This window comes from Emys orbicularis, chromosome 10, assembly GCF_028017835.1.
Source record: "Emys orbicularis isolate rEmyOrb1 chromosome 10, rEmyOrb1.hap1, whole genome shotgun sequence".
Taxonomy (NCBI): Eukaryota; Metazoa; Chordata; order Testudines; family Emydidae; genus Emys; species Emys orbicularis.
The window spans coordinates 25,942,228-25,962,829 of record NC_088692.1 but is presented as its reverse complement, the minus strand read 5'-3'; the positions used below and the strand labels follow the sequence as shown (position 1 = coordinate 25,962,829).

At 37.9% G+C, this 20,602-nt stretch overlaps 1 protein-coding gene across 1 annotated transcript in view; it reads right to left on the bottom strand.

Annotated features, from left to right (window-relative positions):
• Positions 1-20,602, bottom strand: part of USP7 (ubiquitin specific peptidase 7) — a 102,236-nt gene that overhangs the window by 43,446 nt on the left and 38,188 nt on the right. Inside the window, exons 2-7 of the mRNA XM_065412796.1 lie at positions 16,580-16,684; positions 13,890-14,088; positions 11,825-11,963; positions 10,865-10,953; positions 9,517-9,625; positions 523-653 (exon numbers count right to left, since the gene is read on the bottom strand). Coding sequence (XP_065268868.1) covers positions 523-653; positions 9,517-9,625; positions 10,865-10,953; positions 11,825-11,963; positions 13,890-14,088; positions 16,580-16,684 — 772 coding nt within the window. The remainder of the gene's footprint in view (positions 1-522; positions 654-9,516; positions 9,626-10,864; positions 10,954-11,824; positions 11,964-13,889; positions 14,089-16,579; positions 16,685-20,602) is intronic.

Genomic DNA, 20,602 nt, shown 5'->3' with positions numbered 1-20,602 from the left:
TCGGATATAACGTGGTAAAGCAGTGTTCGGGGGGTGGGGGGGGGGGGGCGGGGCTGCGCACTCCGGCGGATCAAAGCAAGTTCAATATAACGCGGTTTCACCTATAACGCGGTAAGATTTTTTGGCTCCCGAGGACAGCGTTATATCGAGGTAGAGGTGTACACAATTCCACTCTGTTTTCTGTTTAGCCAAATGCATCATCCACTAGATAAATTATAAAACCAGATCTTTATTGCTGTAGATGGCTGATGGTTATGTACAAGAAAACATTTGAATTTCAGTTCAGCTGACCTTAGTGTTGTCAGTTAGAGAAATGTTTTTATTGGTAAACTAAGAAATATTAATAAAAGTCATATTAGGAAAGAATAACCATGGACCGCTATCAGACTCTTTTCTATACCTTTCTAAGCTATCTTTAATTTACCTTTACACAAAGCAAAGTACTTTTTAGCAGAAATGTGGAAAAGTTTGATTAAGAACTTTGCTATATCCTAAAAAATATTTTAAAGTTCTGACACTTACCCAAAGGATTTTGTTAGCTTTTTAGTTCCTACTGGTTTGTCACTGTGCTGAAGTTCATAGAATACTCTCTGCAATGCTAAAGGAACACTTTTGGATGAGTCATCTCCTTCTGTGGGCATCATGTACACAGCCTAAAAAATATTTAGTTCAATTAGTATTTAAGAAAATGTGTTTAGTGCTCATATTGTTCAATTCAACACTTGTTCCTGCTCAGATTTATTTCATAGACCTAATCAATTAACACAGCAGAATAATCGGACACAAATCTCCTACTGTGGTTTACTGTGAAAACTATTACTTACCTGTATTTGTGGTTCTCCAAAGCACGGCAGATAAAGAAAATCAATTGATTATGCTCACTATAAACTCTTCTAATCATTTATAATTTTTTAAAAAAGTAAATGTGCTGAAGAGTTCAATAATTCCTTCCAACAATGCACCATATACTGTATGTCCATGAAATCATCACAGTAGGATTTGACATATATTGTACAATACTACAACCTATTTGAAAAATGACTTTTTTCCAATTTGGTTTTATATGATTGAAAACTATGTGAAGGTAGAAAGGACAATAACAAAAGTGTGTGTGTACAGTGAGGCACATCAAAAGAGGCTTTGGGGATCAGTGCTAGATCCATTCTTATTTAACATCTTCATTAATCATTTGGAAGAGGAAGTGAACAGCATGCTAACTAATTTCACTGATTACTCTAAACTTGGAAGGGTCAAGAACAACAGAGAAATTATAAAAAGGAACCAAAAGGGATTAGGAAATATGAGCAGGCAATGCGATTCAGTTTAGAAAAATGTAAAGTACTCAGGGAAAGATAACTCTCAAATACAGATATTTAATGGGGGAGACAAATTTAGGAAGCATTAATGTTAAGAGAGAACAGGGGCAATAGCAGAGAGAAAATTAGACAAGAGCTTTTTTTTGTGGATAGGGCCACAAAAAAAAGCAATTTTGGGCAGAAAGACGAAGGAACATCACCTCAAGAAGCAGATACATGATAGACTGCATTCACTTCTGGGCAGCAAAATAAAAAGGTGTAGGGTCTTGTGATTAAGGCACTGAACCAGGATTGAGAAAATCTGGTTCAATTCCTGGTTCTGCCACAGACTTCCTGAGCAACCTCGGGCACGTCACTTAATCTATCCTGTGCCTCAGCTCTGCATATGTAAAATGGGGCTAATAATATCTCCATATATAACTGGAGCATTGGCAAGGCAAATTCATTAATGTTTGTGAAGCGCTCAGATACAGTGGTGATGGGAGCCAGATTAAACAAATTAAACAGATTAGATTGATACAGACAAAATGAGGGAGTCTAGAAAAGAGCAACAAAAATTGTTGAAGAGTTGAGGGACCAATTAAGAAGATTAGAAGATCTGAGGAGGTAACAGCTAAGGAGAGGAGCCCAATAACAGACTTCAAATATACATAAAATGTAAATATTTAGCAGGACCAGGAATTTAACATGCTACAATGAGGAGAGTAGCAGTAGAATAACTAAAGTAATGGGATAAAAATAATACAGGATAATATTCCTGAATTCTGGAAAACTTCTGGACACTCAATCTATTAGACTGTGGAATAGTCTCCACAAGAAAGTGAAAGTCCTATCATACTGGATACAATAAATGATATTGCAGATAAAAATTACAGACAAGTAGGCAACAGTATAAATATGCAGCATGATTCCACACTATCATGTCCCCTCTTCCAGTTCTGATTTACATGATCTGAGTGTATGGAAGAGGACAACTCACCAATTAAACTCCGTATCATAGGGACACTATATGTAAATCAGCATCGTGATGGTAAAGAGGGACTATTTGGCACCTTTGTGCGGTAAACACAAATTATCAGTACTCTGCAGAGTCTCCACCCCAGCACTAGAAACACTGCTGGCTTAGCTACTTCAAACAAGACGACAAGTTATTCTGCTTTCCTTTTTCTTTCCAAACCAGCTACTGATTCAAAAATCAAGAATAGTAGTTCAACAAATTTTGCATCCAGTTACTTCCACCAATTCAGTAATTCAATCTCCTTTATAAAACTCTGAGAAGGAAACATGTACTTTGGGAATGGCTGTGCTCCAAACTTGATAGTAATTAGCAATGGTATAACTGAAGATTAGTATATGCCCAGGTCATAGCACCTAGAATTTTCTGTAAAAGTATCTAGGTATTTATACTGCACTTTTCATTGGTACCCAAGTACCTCACAAAGTAATCCCCGAGAGAGAAAGTTCTGGGCAGGGGTTCTCTACCCTCATCACTCAACCAAAAAGCCATATTTTCTAGAAGCATTAACCCTGCTGTCCTGGCCAAATTCCAATTCAGGTATAAGTAAGCCAGAATTCTCCCTCCATTTTCAACTGCAGAAGTTATTTTTCAATTTAATGTTGGTAGTAGAGACAGCTCAGCACTTTGCAGGTTCAGTCCATATGATTTATATCACCTTGTTATAAGTCAATCTACCTTGGGCAAAGGTAGTAAAAGAAACAGATCCATGATCTTGAGTCTTACATATTACAGGCTCATAATATTAGCAGTGATTCATGACACTTTTTTAATGTCTACAAAAACCTCCTTTTCACAAAGCACATATAGAAAAATGGGGAGATATGGATTGACACCAGTCACACTGTTTAACCAAAATAAAATATCTATATAAAACCCAATTTTATCAAATGCAGTGCAGACAAACATAAGATAAATCACCAGAACTAGTTTATCAAAACATGCTTTTGGGAAAAAATATAGATATAAACACACACAATATTTAGACAGATAGTGTGTGTGTCTATATATTTCCCCCCCAAAAAGTGCATACTAGGGATTCCACAACCTATCCCAATACTTGCATATCTTTATCGTTAGAAAGTTTTTCTTAATATCTAACCTAAATCTCTCTTGCTGCAGATTAAGCCAATTACTTCTTGTCCTACCATCAGTGGTCAACGAGAACAATTTATCACCGTCTGCTTTGCAACAATCCTGAACATATTTGAAGACAGCTATCAGGTCCAGTCTTTTCTCAAGACTAAATATGCCCAGGTTTTTTAAACCTTTCCTCACAGGTCAGGTTTTCTAAGACTTCTATCATTTTTGGTGCTCTCCTCTAGGCTCTCTCCAGTTTGTCCACATCTTTCTTGAAGCGTGGTGCCCAAAACTGAACATAATACTCCAGAGTAGGCCTCATCAGTGCCAAGTAAACTGGGACAGTTACTTCCTGTGTCATACATACAACACTCCTGTTTACACCCCACAATGATACTAGCCTTTTTTACAACTCCATCACGTTGTTTAATTGTATTCAATTTGCGATCCACTATAACCCTAGATCATTTTCTGCAGTACTACTGCCTAGCCAGTTATTTGCTATTTTGTATTTGTGCTCTTGATTTTTTTCCTTCTTGGGTGTAGTATTTTGCACTTGTCTTTAGTAAATGTCCTTATGTTGATTTCAGACCAATTCTCCAATTTGTCACGGTCTTTTTGAATTTTAAACCTGTCCTTCAAAGTCCTAGCAATCCCACCCATTTTAGTGTCATCCATAAAATTTATAAGCAGATACTCTACTTCATTATCCAAGTCATTAAGGAAATTATTGACTAGTAAATACCCAGGACAGACCCTTGCAGGATGCTACTAGATAAATCCTCTGAGCCTGACAGTGAATAATTGATAACTACACTTTGAGAATTTCGCCCCCCCCAATCAATTGTGCAGCCATCTTACAGAAATTTCATCTAGGCCACATTTCCCCAGTTTGCTTATGAAAACATCATGTGGGACTGTGTCAGATAACTTACTAAAATTAAGATATATCATGTCTACTATTTCCTCCTATCCACTAGGCCAATAACCCTCTCACAGAAGAAAACTAAATTGGTTGGGCATGATTTGTTCTTGACAAACCCATGTTGGCTAATACTTACCACCCTATTATCCTCTAGATGCTTACAAATTTATTGTTTGGTAATTTGTTTCAGTATCTTTTCAAGAACTTAAGTTAGACTGGTCTAATTCTCGGTGTCCTCTTTGTTTCCCTTTTTAAAGATAGGTACTATGTTTACCTTTCTCCAGTCCTCAGGGACCTCACCTGTCTTCCATGAGTTTTTGAAGATAATCACTAACAGTTCTGAGATTGCTTCAGCTAGTTTCTTAAGTACCCTAAGGTGAATCTTTTCAGGCCCTGCTGACTTGAATACATCTAACTTATCTAAATATTCTTTAACCTGTTCTTTCCCTATTCTGGTTTGTTTTCCTTCTTCCTTGTTGTTAATATTAATTGTGTTAAGTATGTAGTCACAATTAATCTTTTTAGTGAAGACTGAAGCTATTATTCCTATCCTTCATTCACATCAGGATAATTTCCTGTTGCACCTTTAATATTGCCTCTGAGAAACTGCCAGCTCTCCTATACGCCTTTTTCCTTGGGACCTTACCAATCAGTTTTCTGAGTTTCTTAAAATATGCTTTTTTGAAGTCCATCATCCTCATTCTGCTGCTCATTCCTTCCATTCCTTAGAATCAGGAAATCTATTATTTCATTATCACTTTTGCCCAACTTGCCTTCCACCTTCAGATTCGCAACCAATTCCTTCCTGTTAGTCAAAATCAAGTCTAATATATATACACATACTTACACTATATATAAAGACAAACGCGTAAGTATGACAATATCAGACTTCGGCATGAAAATTTCCAGCTCCCTGATAAGCCAAAATTATCAACAGGCCTCAAAACAAAAAACTATTGTCCTGATTTTCAATAGTGCTGAGTGCCCCAAAATCAATAGGAACTGTGTGCTCAGCCCTTCTGAAAAATCAAGCTCTGTATATTTATTTCATTCCATTTTCAGAGACATCTATGCAAAGCAATTAGTTCCTTTTTATATATCCAATCATTATGCTGATTGATAAATTTGAAATAAACAAACTGCCATTGACTAAATACATTAGTATATACTTTGTTAAATGCTAAATGTTTCTATTGAGACACACAAAGTGGGTGAGATAACTTATTTTACCAACTTCTGTTGGTGAAAAAGACAAACCTCCCAGCTACACGAAGCTCTTCTTCAGCTACACAAATCTGACTTGAAGAGCAGCTCTGTGTAGCTTGAAAGCTTGTCTCTTTCATCAAAAGAAGCTGGATCTCACCCCCCTTGTCTCTCTAATATTCTGAGACCAACACAGCTACACCACCACTGCTAACAATAAATGTTTCTATTGTATGTTATCCAAGTGATATTTAATTTATATGCTTCCCTTGCTTTTCCCCTCTGCTTGTGTAATTTAGGATAAATCAGCCTATTACTCAAAGTTCAGTCTGAATTTCCAACCCAGATAAACAATTTATATAGAAATTGTAGAATTTCAGGGTTGGAAGGGACTAGATGAAAGGTCATCTAGTCCAACCCCCTGCTCAAAGCAGGACCAATCCCCAGACAGATTTTTGCCCCAGATCCCTAAATGGCCCCCTCAAGGATTGAACTCACAACCCTGGGTTTAGCAGGCCAATGCTCAAACCACTGAGCTATCCCTCCCCCCATATATCTTCCCTCATAAACCATCTCACTGAAATACCCAGTTCACTCAAAACTGTGAAAAATTTGCCTCAAAATCAAGAAATAAGGCATTTAAATACATTTGGCAAACATAACAATCTCAAATTAAAACCTGAGATGTTCCCCCTCTGGGGATGAATGCAAGAGAATAGTAAAGACATGTGGGGACAAAGTCTGAAAAGAAGAGGCACATAATCAGGCACTATGCAGAACACATACAAAGAGGAACAAGAAAAACTCGTACAAGTGAGACAACATTAAAGGAAAGTTTAAATCCATTGCTTAACAGAGGAAAAGCAAATACCATGACAAAAAGGGGGAGGAAATACTTCATCCTTTTTTGTGAAATCTCAGGCAAAGTAACTACTGAATAACAAAATACATTAGATGATGACAAGGAAAGGGAGAGGTCAAAGCAGAACCAGATCAGGAAGGCACAAACCTAAATAACTTAGGCAGAAATTACAAGCATTTGTCTAAGGCCCTAAGGCGTGATCAAGAGAATTAGCGCAAAGCTTGAAAAAATTACTATTATGTTCTAGCTGGAGGACTGAACCTATTAGCTAGAAGCAGAGATAGAACACTAGGGTGGAGAGGCTCCACCAGTAAGATTCAAGGGCAAAGTCCTTGTGAGAAGCTCTGTCCCTGGGCCTTGTTTAGATGATGATGGTGGGTTCAGATTTAATCAGACACCTCCCAGCCACAGGCCAATACAAAAGCTGAAAGTTCTTCCCCCTCTAACTGCTCGAGGAGAGGAAATGCCTTGGACCCTTGCCACACCTTCTCAGCCTCATGGCTGCTGTACGGGGGGATAGGGTCTCTGCCATTTTAGACTGCTGTTGGGAGATTGCACGGGGAGGGAGGGAGAGGAGAGGGAAGAAAAGGTCTTTTCTCGATTAGCTTTCCCCCAGGCTCCATTTTAGTGTCTGACTCCCCATAAGTAACTCAAGTACTTGCCTTTCCTAACGCTCATTGCTTTTCCAGTTGGATTATTGAGACAATTTCATTTTTGTTCACAGGATTCTGAACAGCATCAGTAAAAGCAAATAAAGTTCTGTTAATTTCACCTTGCTCAGAACACTACATTCATTTTCATGCAGTGTACATAAAAGCTCAAAACAAATTTGCTTAGAAAATAAAAACTTGAATTCTGTAGAAATTGATGGGCTGTCTCCAGACTAAGAATTTTTTCTGGTCAACAATGGTAGGAAGAAGACTAGAAGAAATACAAATCTGTACCATTACAATTATTTCAGGTTGGTTAAGCGATTTTACTCTACAGTGGGTTGAAGATCAGGACCAAAAGGAAAGAGGAGTGTCCAAGAGATTCCAAGGCCATTGTGGATAGTGGCCAATAAGTAGCAGGCCAAGAGCCCCTATACTTCTCTTCCTGCTACAGGCGGTCTCTGAGTCCTGCCAAGGAACGTCAACACGCTACGGCACCGATGATGGTTGAGAAGCTGGTACTGTCTCCAGTGCAGACATAGGCCTCCTGGCTTGCTCCATCAGGTTCTGCTTGTATCTCAAGTCCCTTGCCACCAGTGTCATGTTCTTACAGACAGAACCCCTGTCCTTAATGTACCCCTCTCCAAGGTACAATAAACACTGCATGGGGGATCACTATTCAGAATAGCCCCTCCACATGACGGGCAATGTTTAAATCCTGGTGAAAGCATTCCACCAGAAAATTACAGCTAAATAACCAAACTAACCAACCTAAGGTACCACTAATAAACAACTTACTAAACTATTTGCAAGAAGGTCTCAACGACAGAGGGAAAAGGGGCAGTGTGAAGAAACATATATCTATATATATCATGCCCCAAAGTGGTAGGATATACTAAAATCAATGGAGACCTTCCCTAGACCAAATTATTTTGAATCAGGATTTCTTAATGCAAATGTCCTCTTCTGACTAGCAAGGGTTTAATGCTTTAATTTATTCAGCAAGTTAAAAAAAAAAAAAAAAAAAAAAAAAAAAGTAAGGTTTTGTTATCCCAGGCACTATTTCACTGTACTAGAATTACATGCTATATAGCATTTCCATGTTGCTTTCTTGAGGTATTTATAAGAACAAATATTTTGCTAGCAAGAGCTAGTTTTCTTTTGATAAGACATTTTAGAATATACACGCAGACAAGCATAAAGAAAATAAAGCATGTAAGCAAAAATAATGCACTGAAGTCAAAATTAAATTATGTTTAAACCTCCCAAAATACAGGTCAATACTGTTTTAGTACCACCATTACGTAAGGGAAGATACTAGCTGTAGCTACCAATAATTTTACTGCACTAAATAAAAAAACCAGGAAGAATAAATGAACACACAAGCAACACTGAAAAATAAATGTGTGTAACTTGTGAAGCAAAACAGAAAAGATTATTATGAACTGTTTTAAAGGGCCAAGTCATTAACTGATTTTTATATATATATATATATATATATATATAAAGGGTGGGTGGGTGTGTGGGGGTATGTGCGTGTGTGTAGATAGATAGAGATAGCTAGAACAGATTGAAAATTAAGTGTTGAAAATTATTCCTTTACCTTAACTGCTGCAAAGGGCTAAGTTAAAGTCTCCTTTTCCTGAAACAATTTTTGGCAGCACCAACAAATAAAGCAGTGCAGCAACAGACCCTTAACTCAAGCCTTGGCATGTACAAAGATATTTTGCAGGAGTACTTGTGGCACCTTAGAGACTAACAAATTTATTAGAGCATAAGCTTTCGTGGGCTACAGCCCACTTCTTCGGATGCACCACTCTATATGCATCCGAAGAAGTGGGCTGTAGCCCACGAAAGCTTATGCTCTAATAAATTTGTTAGTCTCTAAGATGCCACAAGTACTCCTGTTCTTTTTGCGGATACAGACTAACACGGCTGCTACTCTGAAAGATATTTAGCTTTTTCTTTTTCTTTTTTTTTTTCTTTTTAAACCCAACCCAATAAACCCATGTAAACACACCTAAGTATTAAGACAACTTCTCAGATCCGGCCTGATACAAGGTGTACATCATGGCATAAGCCATGTAGTCCACTAAAACTGGATTTCTATTACCAGAAGTTAATCAAACTGCAGTTTATCAGGTTTGGAGTACACTAACTACGATGATGTTGTAGCCGCCTTTTCTAGCTACTCGACAAAGCCATTTGTTTACTGAGTTACAGAGAAAGGAGCCAACAGAGAGATTGGAGACCACTTTGAAAAAGCAGAATAATGATCAAATTGGGCTATTGTGCTCTGAAGTTTTTTTACAGAATGGAGAGGATTTTTTGAAAAGAAGAAAACAAAAAATGGTAGTGTGGGGAAAAAAATAGGGTGGAAAGCTATTTAAAACAAAAGCTATTTTGAAATATATCATTTTTGCTATTTAGATATTTGAAATGAAATTACAATGCTATTTAATTACCTTTCGTAGTTGATTTGTGAAAAATAAAGTCTGTAATAAACTGTTCATGTAACAGGTTGCTCCCTGGTTCTTTAACCCAACATATCCCGTGTGCTTCTTTGAATCCCACCTGGAAAGCAGTTAATGGTTAAAACTACATTTGATTTTATATATATAAAAAATTTAACTATAATGCAGATATATTTCTACAGAACATTTGTTCTAGGCCAGTGGTTCTCAAACTGTGTGTTGCAACCCCAAAGGGGGTCGCAATCCCGTTTTAATAGGGTCGCGAGGGTTGGCTTAGATTTGCTGGGACCCAGGGCCAAAGCCTGAGCCTCATCGCCTGGGGCCAAAGTCCAAGGGCTTCAGCCCTGGGCAGCGGGGCTCAGATTACAGGCCCCCTGCCTCAGGCTGAAGCCCTTGGGCTTCGGCTTTGACCCCCCTCCGCATCCAAGGCAGTGGGGCTCAGGCTTTGGTCCCCCCTCCCAGGGTGGCGGGACTAGGACGGGCTCAGGCCCTGGGGTCGTTTAGTAATTTTTGGTGTCAGTAGGGGGTCGCAGTGCAATTAAGCTTGAGAACCCCTGTTCTAAGCTAACCAGCACTATTAACAGAAGTTATGTGCAACTTAGTATTACATTCTGTCTGAATAAAACAGATTACACATCACAACTGCCTGTCACCACATGCGCTTAGGATTCCAATACTTCTATAAACAAAGGACTGTTCTTTTGTTAAATTTTCTTTTTTACCATTTTCTGAAGGGTCCCAGAGTGACAAGCATTTCATTAGTTATCTGTATTTAAAATTCAATTTTTAAATTAAAATTTGCAGTTCATAGCAGCCATCTTGCTGAAAAGTGGCATCCAGTAGTATAAGAACTCAGCGTCAGGCAGGGCAGTTTTAAAACTTAAACTGTAAAGCAGGATTAAAACTAGGTGTTCGAACCACTGATGGTGACAACCATACTGCTTGATGGTGACATTAACACCAAGAGTGTCAAGACCACAATTGCAAAGACTGTAGGTCATTTTAAACTGAAAAATAAAATTAGTTTACACATACTGAAAAGTGTTTTGCACTAAATAAAGTTACAGAAGGTTGCATTGAGCAACATAGGTGGAGAAGCTACTGGCACAAAATCTCTATGCAGCTTTCTAAACATGGGTATATTTCCCTTGAGATGCTTCATCAATTAATTCTGAAAAAGTGCTTTGAGATCCTCTCATGAACAGTACCATACATTACTAATAAAATGAGATAGTTCAACTGAAATTCAAATGAATGTTCTAAAGGTTGACTTTTCTGTACATTTGTTTACTATGCATTTCTACTCAAGAGAGGGTTTTTTTTTTTTAAAGATACTTACGCCACTCCGTGTGGAGCATCCGCTTGAACGTAGACTTCAAAAGTAACCTTGTCGTCCTCTATAAATCCTTTTTCAGGATCAGTAACTTCCTATTAAACAGAAAGAAGAATATGAAATTTGCTGCAAAACTATCTTCTGAATCCTACAATGGGGAATGTAGTGAAAAATCCAGGCTGGATATTGCTCAGAATCTGCACATTTAAGTAAGCAACCATCTATGCATTTCTTTTACTCAATAAGCTAAAAAATTATTGAAGGATACCAATTAATCTCTAGGACACTGAGCTCAATGTATTGAAATAATCTGTAAATGTCTCAATGCAAAATCTTGTTTCTGGCTTTTATAGTTTTTGCACCAGTATTTCAATTCCCTGTGGATAACAGGATCAGTAATCAAAAGCTTTGTTTTGACTTAAAGCAGTTAATGTAGGAAACTATTCCAGGCAAAAGAGAAAAATTAAGGACCCAGACTTCCATAATGCTTAAAAAGCTGTCTCAATTTAAGATGAACATTAAGAGTAGTATTAATTTAAAATGTCTGTACACATGCAGAGAACATGGGAAGAAATGAGCAAGAAAACCTAGGCTGCTCTTAAATGACAGTGATCATGACCAACAACATTTAAAAGAAAGTTGGTGGAACGATTTTTATTAAGTGAAGTATTAGTAAAGATGGGTCAATGGAGGAATGATGGAATATTTATGTGGGTCATTAAGTCCAGGTAAAATAGTTAAAAGGAATCTGCACTATGAGGAGCAATATATTAGCACTTAAAGGTATCTTCACTATGAAATCTACTGATACCACAAGCATCATTCAGATACTAAGACAACACCTTTAGGAAGAAATTTAAAAATAAAGGTATCTAAGGCAGTATTAGAAGATCAAGTGCATGTATTGGTCTGACCTCCCAACCCAATAACAGCCCATTATTATAAAACTAATATATTGTTACTTACACTCCATGCCATAAAGTTGGAAAAGCCCCAGTCATTCTCCTTATGAAAGAACAAGTGACTAATACGACGACTAAATGATTTTTCATCGTCCTTGTAATTTATTATCTTGAGAACTGCCTGTGCATGGCAAGACCATGACCTATAAAATTAAAAGATAACACTTGAAACAAATTTCAATTTTGTTTTCTTCAGTAATAGAAAACACTTTTATAAATTTTACTTGATACACCAAGTCCGTATTTGCACACAGATGTCTACTTCACCTTTGTTCCTCACTAGATTCTAAAGCTTGTTTAACTGCTGTCAGGAGCATTTGTAAGAATTAAACTCCGGTTTTTGTGAGCCACACAGTACAAAGTTATGGTTGTTAAACAGGCCATACTTTTTTCAGGAATGGGGTTTTAGATTATGTCCCTCTCTGAGAGCAACTTAGCTGTTTTAGCTGATTCCTCCTACGGTTTTTTTTAAGGATGACAGTGATTTCTCTTAAGCAAGGTCAGAAGTCTTTTAGGAAAGTGTTCATTAATATTGCTAAGAAATAATAGCCAAGAGAAAAATCGCTGTCTCCTGAAGTTTCTTGTCAGAAATCACTGTGGCTAACTATTCACATCAAGCATGGTATACTGTGCCTACGTAGGGTATGTGAGATGAAAAACACTACTACTTCAAGAGAAAACGAAAACCAAGAAAACAATGTGGAAGAGTAACTGCCATCACTCAGATTGAACCAGAAGTGGTGTGTGATATCATGTAAGAATGAACCCATTGCACTTGACAGGAAACTTGCTCCTCCACAAAGCAGCATGTATCAATGCAGTCTCAGGAGACCACCCAGCAAAGAGGCAATGATTTCACTGTCGTTTTTTCCCCCTCACACACCCTTGCCTCCCCTCCCCCTGACCCCACGCACTCTCCCTATGTCAGAAACTCAAACTCTATAAGGGGACGTGTGGCTCTCTACAAAGTTTCCCCAATAAACTGGTGGGCCTGCTACTTACAAATCAAACATTTTGTCCAACAACTGCCAAAGGCTGGGGAACGTTGTCTCTCTCAACACAGAGAGTATCTTGTCTTTACAAATGCAGATTTCTTTTATTAATGTGCTTTGCCACAAATTATCTAAGGGATCCTTCCCTTGGGGTGTGAGCCACTGCTTGCTGTGCGTGACAGTGGGTGATCAAACTGCTAAGACTGGTGTGGATAAAACCACATATTTATGATGCCTACTCTGGAAATGACTGGGTTTCCTCTTCAGGAAGCCATTACTTTTCTTGCTGGACAGGTTTACTTTTCTTGCACGGTTCTTCCCTCCTTCTGTTCAGACTTGGGGTGGCACTGAAGGTCTGAGTTATCAGGTACACCTGTACTCTGACGGGCAAAATTTATGAATATAAAAAATGCCATAGTCAATCAGACCAGTGATCCTTCTATTCTGGTATCCTGCCACTGACAGTGAGAGGCACCAGATGTTTCAGAGAAAGACGAAGGAAACTTGTGTAATGTACAATTATGAAATAACCTGCCGACATGGAAAGTTTCTTTCTAATCCCATGGGACTGTGGAAGGGCAGAAAGCCATTGTTTTAAAATATACTAGCAACAAATGCTTTTCCTGCCTAGTTTACCTAGCAACTGCTGTATCACAGAGATGGATTTATAGCTCAGATTGATTATGGGGATGTTTAGTAGCATTTTAGCATAAAATTGGGACAAATCTTCCTTTTCCAGGCCAGCAGGCTGGCAATGTTGTTGAGGCAGTGTGCTCCATCTGACTGAGGGCTCCTCTCATTGCTCTGAGCAGTCCAAGAGAAGAATGGATGAGTTCCATCAGGGATTTCTGGCCAAGTAGGCCTAAATGAAGGATCAGCATTGGGATGTGGGGATTTGAAGGTGGGAAGCAAAGAGTATATGAGAAGTAGAAAGATCTTCAGAGACTGAAAAGCTTGTAAACTTCTTCTCCTCTGTAGAAAAAACTAGATTAAATAATTTTACCAGATGTTGGTCTTGCAACACAATTAAATAATGCCATATATAAGTTTGTATATTAATTATTTAAAGGGTCTTACGTGGAATCAGATTCAGCATTGCACTGAAGAAAGAATCCTACACTTTTTTGGTGTGGTCTGTCTGGGTACAGTCGTGGCATCACCATAATCTTCCACGGCAAATTCCGTACAAAGCAAGGAGGACTGAGGACTGACTCACTGAGCCTGCTGAAACGCTCAACTGTAAACTGAAACGTTGCTTCTGATCGCCAACTTGTGTCTGTAAAACAAAAATATAAGACAACTAAAACAGAATTTAATAATGTGAAGATATCCTTCACCCCACAATACACATTTCAAAAATACAGAACAAGGGGTGCATAAAGAAAAGTTTTACCAATCAATAAGAATGTGTAACATTTTAAAAATTCACAAAGACTGTATTGTTACATAACCTGGTTCACAGCAGCACCTGCATATAAATTCTATCGTTCCCAAGTATATCAGTGATCTCAGAGTACCTGTTTTTATATTGCACTTCTTCCAATAATTCCTACATCCTGATGACTTTTTCCCTGGACAGAAAGGCTTTTCCTTTCACTATAATGGGATGTAAGAGTTGGATCAAACTGTTGCTAACCCATCGATCCTCAGAGAAACTACAGTAGAACCTCAGTTATGAACTGACCAGTCAACCACACACCTCTTTTGGAATCCAAATTACACAATCAGGCAGTAGCAGAAAAATAAAAAAGCAAATACAGTACAGTCCTGTGTTAAACGTAAACTATTAAAAAATTATGGGAAAGTTTAAAAAAAAATTTTTTAATAAAGGTAAGGAAACTGTTTCTGTGCTTGTTTCATTTAAATTAAGATGGTTAAAAGCAGCATTTTTCTCCTGCATAGTACAGTTACAAAGCTGTAGTAAGTCAATGTTCACTTATAAACTTTTGAAAGAATAACCATAACATTTTGTTCAGAGTTGAACATTTCAGAGTTACAAATAACCTCTATTCCCAAAGTGTTTGTAACTCTGAGGTTCTACTGTAAGACATTACTAATGACCTCTTTGGCTAACTGATATTAACAGATCATCTAGTAAATGAAAGTAACACACATTCCTGGGATTTTCAATCTCACCAGTGTCTTTTAGAATGCTGCAGAAAGCCTAAACAACAGAGTCCTGAAATAAAACTCTTTTTGGTAGAAGGGTCATATATTTTCTGTGTAGCTCTTATTCTAGAATGTGTAAAAGAATGCCTCTCAGCTTGGTCAATTATCATGTAATGCCCCTGATTTATGAGAACAGGATAGAGCTTTTGTATCATGAAGCTAGTTTTTCCTCACACATTTGTTCTGTCCTTTCAAGTCCAGGACAACACTTACTTCACACACTTATTAGTAGAAAAATAAGAGTAAAATCTTCTTGAAGAAGTCTACATCCCTACACTTGAGGTGTTTGAGAAGAATCAGCTGCATTGCCCATGTTTTATTATACCATGTAATGCAGGTGAGGGAGACTGATAAATATGACCAAAAAAGAGAGATTTTATTAGGAAATATCCTTAATGCGCAAATTGCTGGCATGTATTTTATTTGTCGGATTTGTCCATGCTTATAGTTAAAAGATTATTCTTCCCTGCCTTCAGAACTGTTTCCTATAGCATTCACGCAAAGTCAAAGCTATTCTAACTGAAGAGGAAGTAGTTTATCTGAGTATCGGTCTTCCTTCTTAGCTGTGGTCACAATTAGCCTCTTTTAAACCTGACTCTCTTTTGCTTGATTTATTCTGCTATGTACATATGAAAGGTATAATTTTATATAAACTCTTTGAATCCCTTTTGTGCTATTTGGCTAAAGATCAAGAATATTTATTTCCCTCTCTCTGCAGCCTGTGCTACCATCTTCTCTTTACTACCACTGGTAACACTCATTTGACACAACTATCAGCCAGTTATGGTTTCAGCCAAAATGCTCTCTCTCCTTGCCACCACACAGAGCACAACTCTTTAACGTGGTCAGTATCCAAACCATTAAAGGTTTTATATGTCAAAACAAAATCTTGAATTGCACTCAGATGAATCAGAAATCAATGCAGACTACGGATGTAATAGGCACCCAACAGGAAATACCTGTAAATAAGCCAACAGTTGCATTTTGCACTAGCCGAAGTTCCCAACTAGTTCCCATGAACAGAGCATTTGATGTTATAAAGGTTTGGATCACTAGGATGAGGTCCACTTCCAAGAAGTGTTACCACTGTATAAAACTTATAAAAGTTGTCTACAGCTGCTACTTGACTACTTAGCAACACACATGGGGATCACAATGTGCACTCTACTGGAAATGCCTGCTGGGACAGTTGCAGGTATGGTGCAAAGTAATTTAATGCACTCTATTTCTCATAATAAGTGGTGCATGATAAATTTTCAAGATCATGCATAATATCACACTCTGGCAAGATTTAAAATGAACAGCCATCTACAACATGCCTATTTTTTCTGCTGATAGCTTTTGGGATCGCCAATCTTGAAGAATGACTACTCTAAAACAGGTATTCCCATACAGAAATTTAGATATTGTTTTATTTTCTCCACGGGGAAGCAATAACCCTTTTCCTGAAATAACATCATTATTAGAATTTTTTAAAATCAGTTTTACTAGAGCAGCACCCAGAGGCTCTAATCATGATATCATTGCGCTGGGCACTCTACAAATATAAAATAAACGACAAGCTCTGCTCACAATACTTTCATGTCATATTTACTTACCATCTTCCATGTCTTCTTCTGTATTGTTGTGTCCATCGGCCATAGCTACATTCCCATTGATGACAGGATTTTGAGTAATTCTTGGTGGATCATCTGTATCTCCAGCTAATAAGAAAAAAAATATATCAGTGACTTAATGCTTGTTTACATGGGAAAATTTCAAAATAACATAAGCAATACCAGAAAAAGGCACTCTTAGTCCATATTCTTATTTCTGAATAAGTGTGTCCACAAAGGGATTTATAGCTATAATTATACCACTATAGTTCTGCTGGTAAATTTCCCTGTGTAGGCAAACCCTTATTGCTTAAGTGTCATACTAATGCATAACAGACTTAAAATTATAATTTAATTCCTAACAGATATATGTACTTTCCTATATGGCATTACACTTAGTAGTCCAGACTGAGTGTTTTATTAAATACAATACATATATATTTAACAATTTCTAAATGACTATTCTTAGGCCCTTTCAAACTGCATACAGTTAGAACTGAAGTAATACTGATTAATCAATTAACAGACATTAATTTGCTCTAAGACTGCCTGAATAAGCAGTCTTATTGATTGCCTTTTAAAGAAAAGCAAGCACTATAGCACATGTAAGAGCATGTTTAAGAGCTTAAGAATGAAAATTTAGAACATTTCATTAACAAATATTTAAAACTATCCCTTTGCCAACTCTATCATTACCATTGCTAACTTGTGCTAATATAGCTGTTTGAACATATAAAGAGAATTTATGCACCTACAAAAATAAGGTCCCATGAAGTATAAGAAGTTTGACTTTAAAAATGCATGCCTTCTGATGAGATATACCAACACACTACCATAACACTGTTTCCACTCTTTTCTCTCCACAACATCTCCCCCACTCCCATATCGATCACTCACGCATGCTAAGAGTTCACATAGAAGACATTAACCCTCTCTCTCCAGACATAAACACCCATTAAAATCAGATCCAAGTGAGCAGATCCTTTTGCCTATAGAGAGGCCCACTAACTTCAGTAAGACACTAGGCAGGCATAAGAGTCTCTTTTGGGCAGATCTATTGCAGGATAAAGGCTACAGAATGGCTCTAAAAGATAATGACACCCACACACGTGCTACAGAACAGAAATGGGGATATCAGACTTTGTATCTGAAGCTGATGATTAAGATATACATTCATATAAGTTTATTAAGTTTAGGATTATACATTTAGCTCAGCTGAGTACTAGTCGAATTAATATTTCTCTTATTATGCTGAAGCATAGTTCTCAGGTCACATTTTAAAGCTGTACGAATCTATCACTATCAGAACACGGACATTATTTAGTAGGATGCACGGGAGACAGGGACTACCTGTTTACAAAGAAGGGTATTATTTTTATTTAACAAGCTAATTTACAATTTTAAAACTGCATTTAAAAAATCCTTGCATGGGGATAGAAGGGAATAGAGGTGCATCCTGCAGAGTGGTAACCCATTGTGAGGAAACCCATATGAGTTGCACTGAATATTAACAGCATCCAGGAGAAGGAAAACTGATTTCAAATCCAAGCAGTCTGAGCTCATTAGCCTTGGAGGGCAAGTAAACCAGGGTGGATCCGCTGATACCTGCTCCTAACTGGCCAGCAGGCTATATGACATGGCATTCTCATGAGCTGGATAGGGTGTATTGGCCTAACAAGCCATAAGTGCATCCAAAACTCACTTGTTATAGAAACAGTACAGTAAACCAAAGAGATTTTAAAAAACTAGGCCAAGCATTTATCATCAGTATATCAGCAAATATTTGTGTTGCAGCTCTCACACCCATCATTATTCAGCCATTTTCCTTTGTATGTGCCAGACACTGCCAATTAACATACTTAGCATGCAGCACTATGAAATCAACGAGTCATCCTCCCTAATAAATACTGCAGAGTCCTAGCTTTAAAGAATTCAAAGAAATGCAAATGATTCAATATACATAAACGACAGGAGTTAAATATTCTAGTACTGTTTCTCTCTTGCTCAGATAGCTGTTTGTTAACTTAGTTGCTAGAAATGGAGCAGGAAATGAAAGTCACCACATTGTTTCTTGAATAATCACCAACATGGATTTCAAAATACCCAACCCAATTAACACAGTAGTATAGTATACATTTGGCAAGCTGGTCAACTGACTGCGTTACTTGACCATTCTCCAATATTCCAGCAAGAATGCCCTGATGTAGGCAGCAGCCCACCTTTTTCATTGTTTCATGGTGCTATCTGTAAGCAAGCCTAACTAAATGCTTTGATCACTCACTTCTCTACATTCTAATGCCACCTGTTGGACATTAGTGAGCTATTTAAAGCTGAACCTCTTGATTGGCTTGAATCTTCTAGAACAAACACTGTAGGTAGGTATGTCTTTGTTTGTATAACAGGCCATCAATGTACCTGGGGTTTACAAAGCACATTAAGCAAATAAAAGCACACAGTCCCTGCCCCAAAGAGCTTACCATAAAAAGTTAGGTCAACGTAAGGCAGCTTATGTTGACTTAATTATGTCAGTGTACACACTACAGCCTGTCCTGCTGATGTTAATGCCCTACTACACCGACATAACAACTCCAACTCCACGAGAGGCGTAGCACTTATATCAATGTAGTTAGGAGGATGCAGTGTCGGTTGTTAACTATCTTGTCAATTTCTGTGAAATTGACACGAAAGCCAGGCAGCTAGAGCCGGGCTGCCCCCGGCTCCCTACTCCCAGCCAGGCTGCTGCCTGGAGGCTCCCTACTCAGGGAACAGAGAAGTCCAGGTGGCTGCCCTGTTCCCAGCAGGAAGCCGGGAGCTGAGAGCCCAGGGGGGCAGCCAGGCTCCCAACAGGGAGCTGGGCGGAGCTGAGAGTCCTGGCTTTCAGCCCCCCACGCTGCCCCTCTTCGGTTGGTGGAAGGGCTCTTGGTGAGGACATGCACCAACAACAGGAGGAGGATAGTGTGGACAACAGCCACTGCAGTAATTACTGCGATGACTGTAAGTCAACCTAACAAAGGTTGATTTAGGGCTGTAGTGTAGAAATGCCATTATTCTTTTTCTATACTGTTGTTACTGCCACAATAAATCAGTGCTTTAAAATATTAGACCATTTTTTACCAATATTTGACCAATTATTTTTTGACCAGTCAAAAGCACAACTCTAGTATAGCAGCCATATTGCTGAACTCTCTCTTCATTTTTGTCCATTCAAAAGCATTTTGAGTCTGGTTGCAAGCCAGTATCATAAGAGGCAGTCAGCCATTGAATAAGTACTGGAATCTATAATCTATAACTGTTGGGGAAAAAAATCAATCTTTTTTACTGAAATAATTAAGTAGCACACAAGTCTTGCTGTCCAACATGTAATCAAGACATTGTATTCGTCAAAAATGAAAATGATCTACACAGATTGAACATCAATTTATGTTTTCTAGAATCAGTTGTGTCACGACTGACATCTGGCTTGCAACATTTATCTAAAGACAAACAAAACACTGAAGATCAATATTAAATCTGTTCTTTTTATGTATTTGTTTATAAGTTTCACCTTTATGCAATTACACATTTAATGTGAGAATTCTTGGGACTTGAAAAGCTTATCTCAAAAAGATACAGCTACCTGCATTTTCTTTACTTTTTATATCTGTTTTGATTTTTATTATACTTTTAACAGTGGATATATATAATGGCTAAACACACAGTTTCCATATGAAAACAATTAACACATTCAAGACATGAACCATTTGGTGGCTAGGGATGTCAGGTATACAGTCTTAAGTAAGAGTAACCTTGCCCATATAACACACTTTTGTTTACACTAAAGTTAATCTCCCACAGTTCACAAGCATGTTTATTACCTTCAAAGGCTATTCAGCACCCTGGACAGAGCCAAACTTGTTTTTCAAAAGAAGCAGAATCCAAAATTACCAGGGGTCTAGACCCAGGTGCACACCGACTTCCTCCCCTGAAAGGATGAACACTTCTATTTGGATACAATTCCTCTTATATAAAAAAAAAAAATACAGCAAT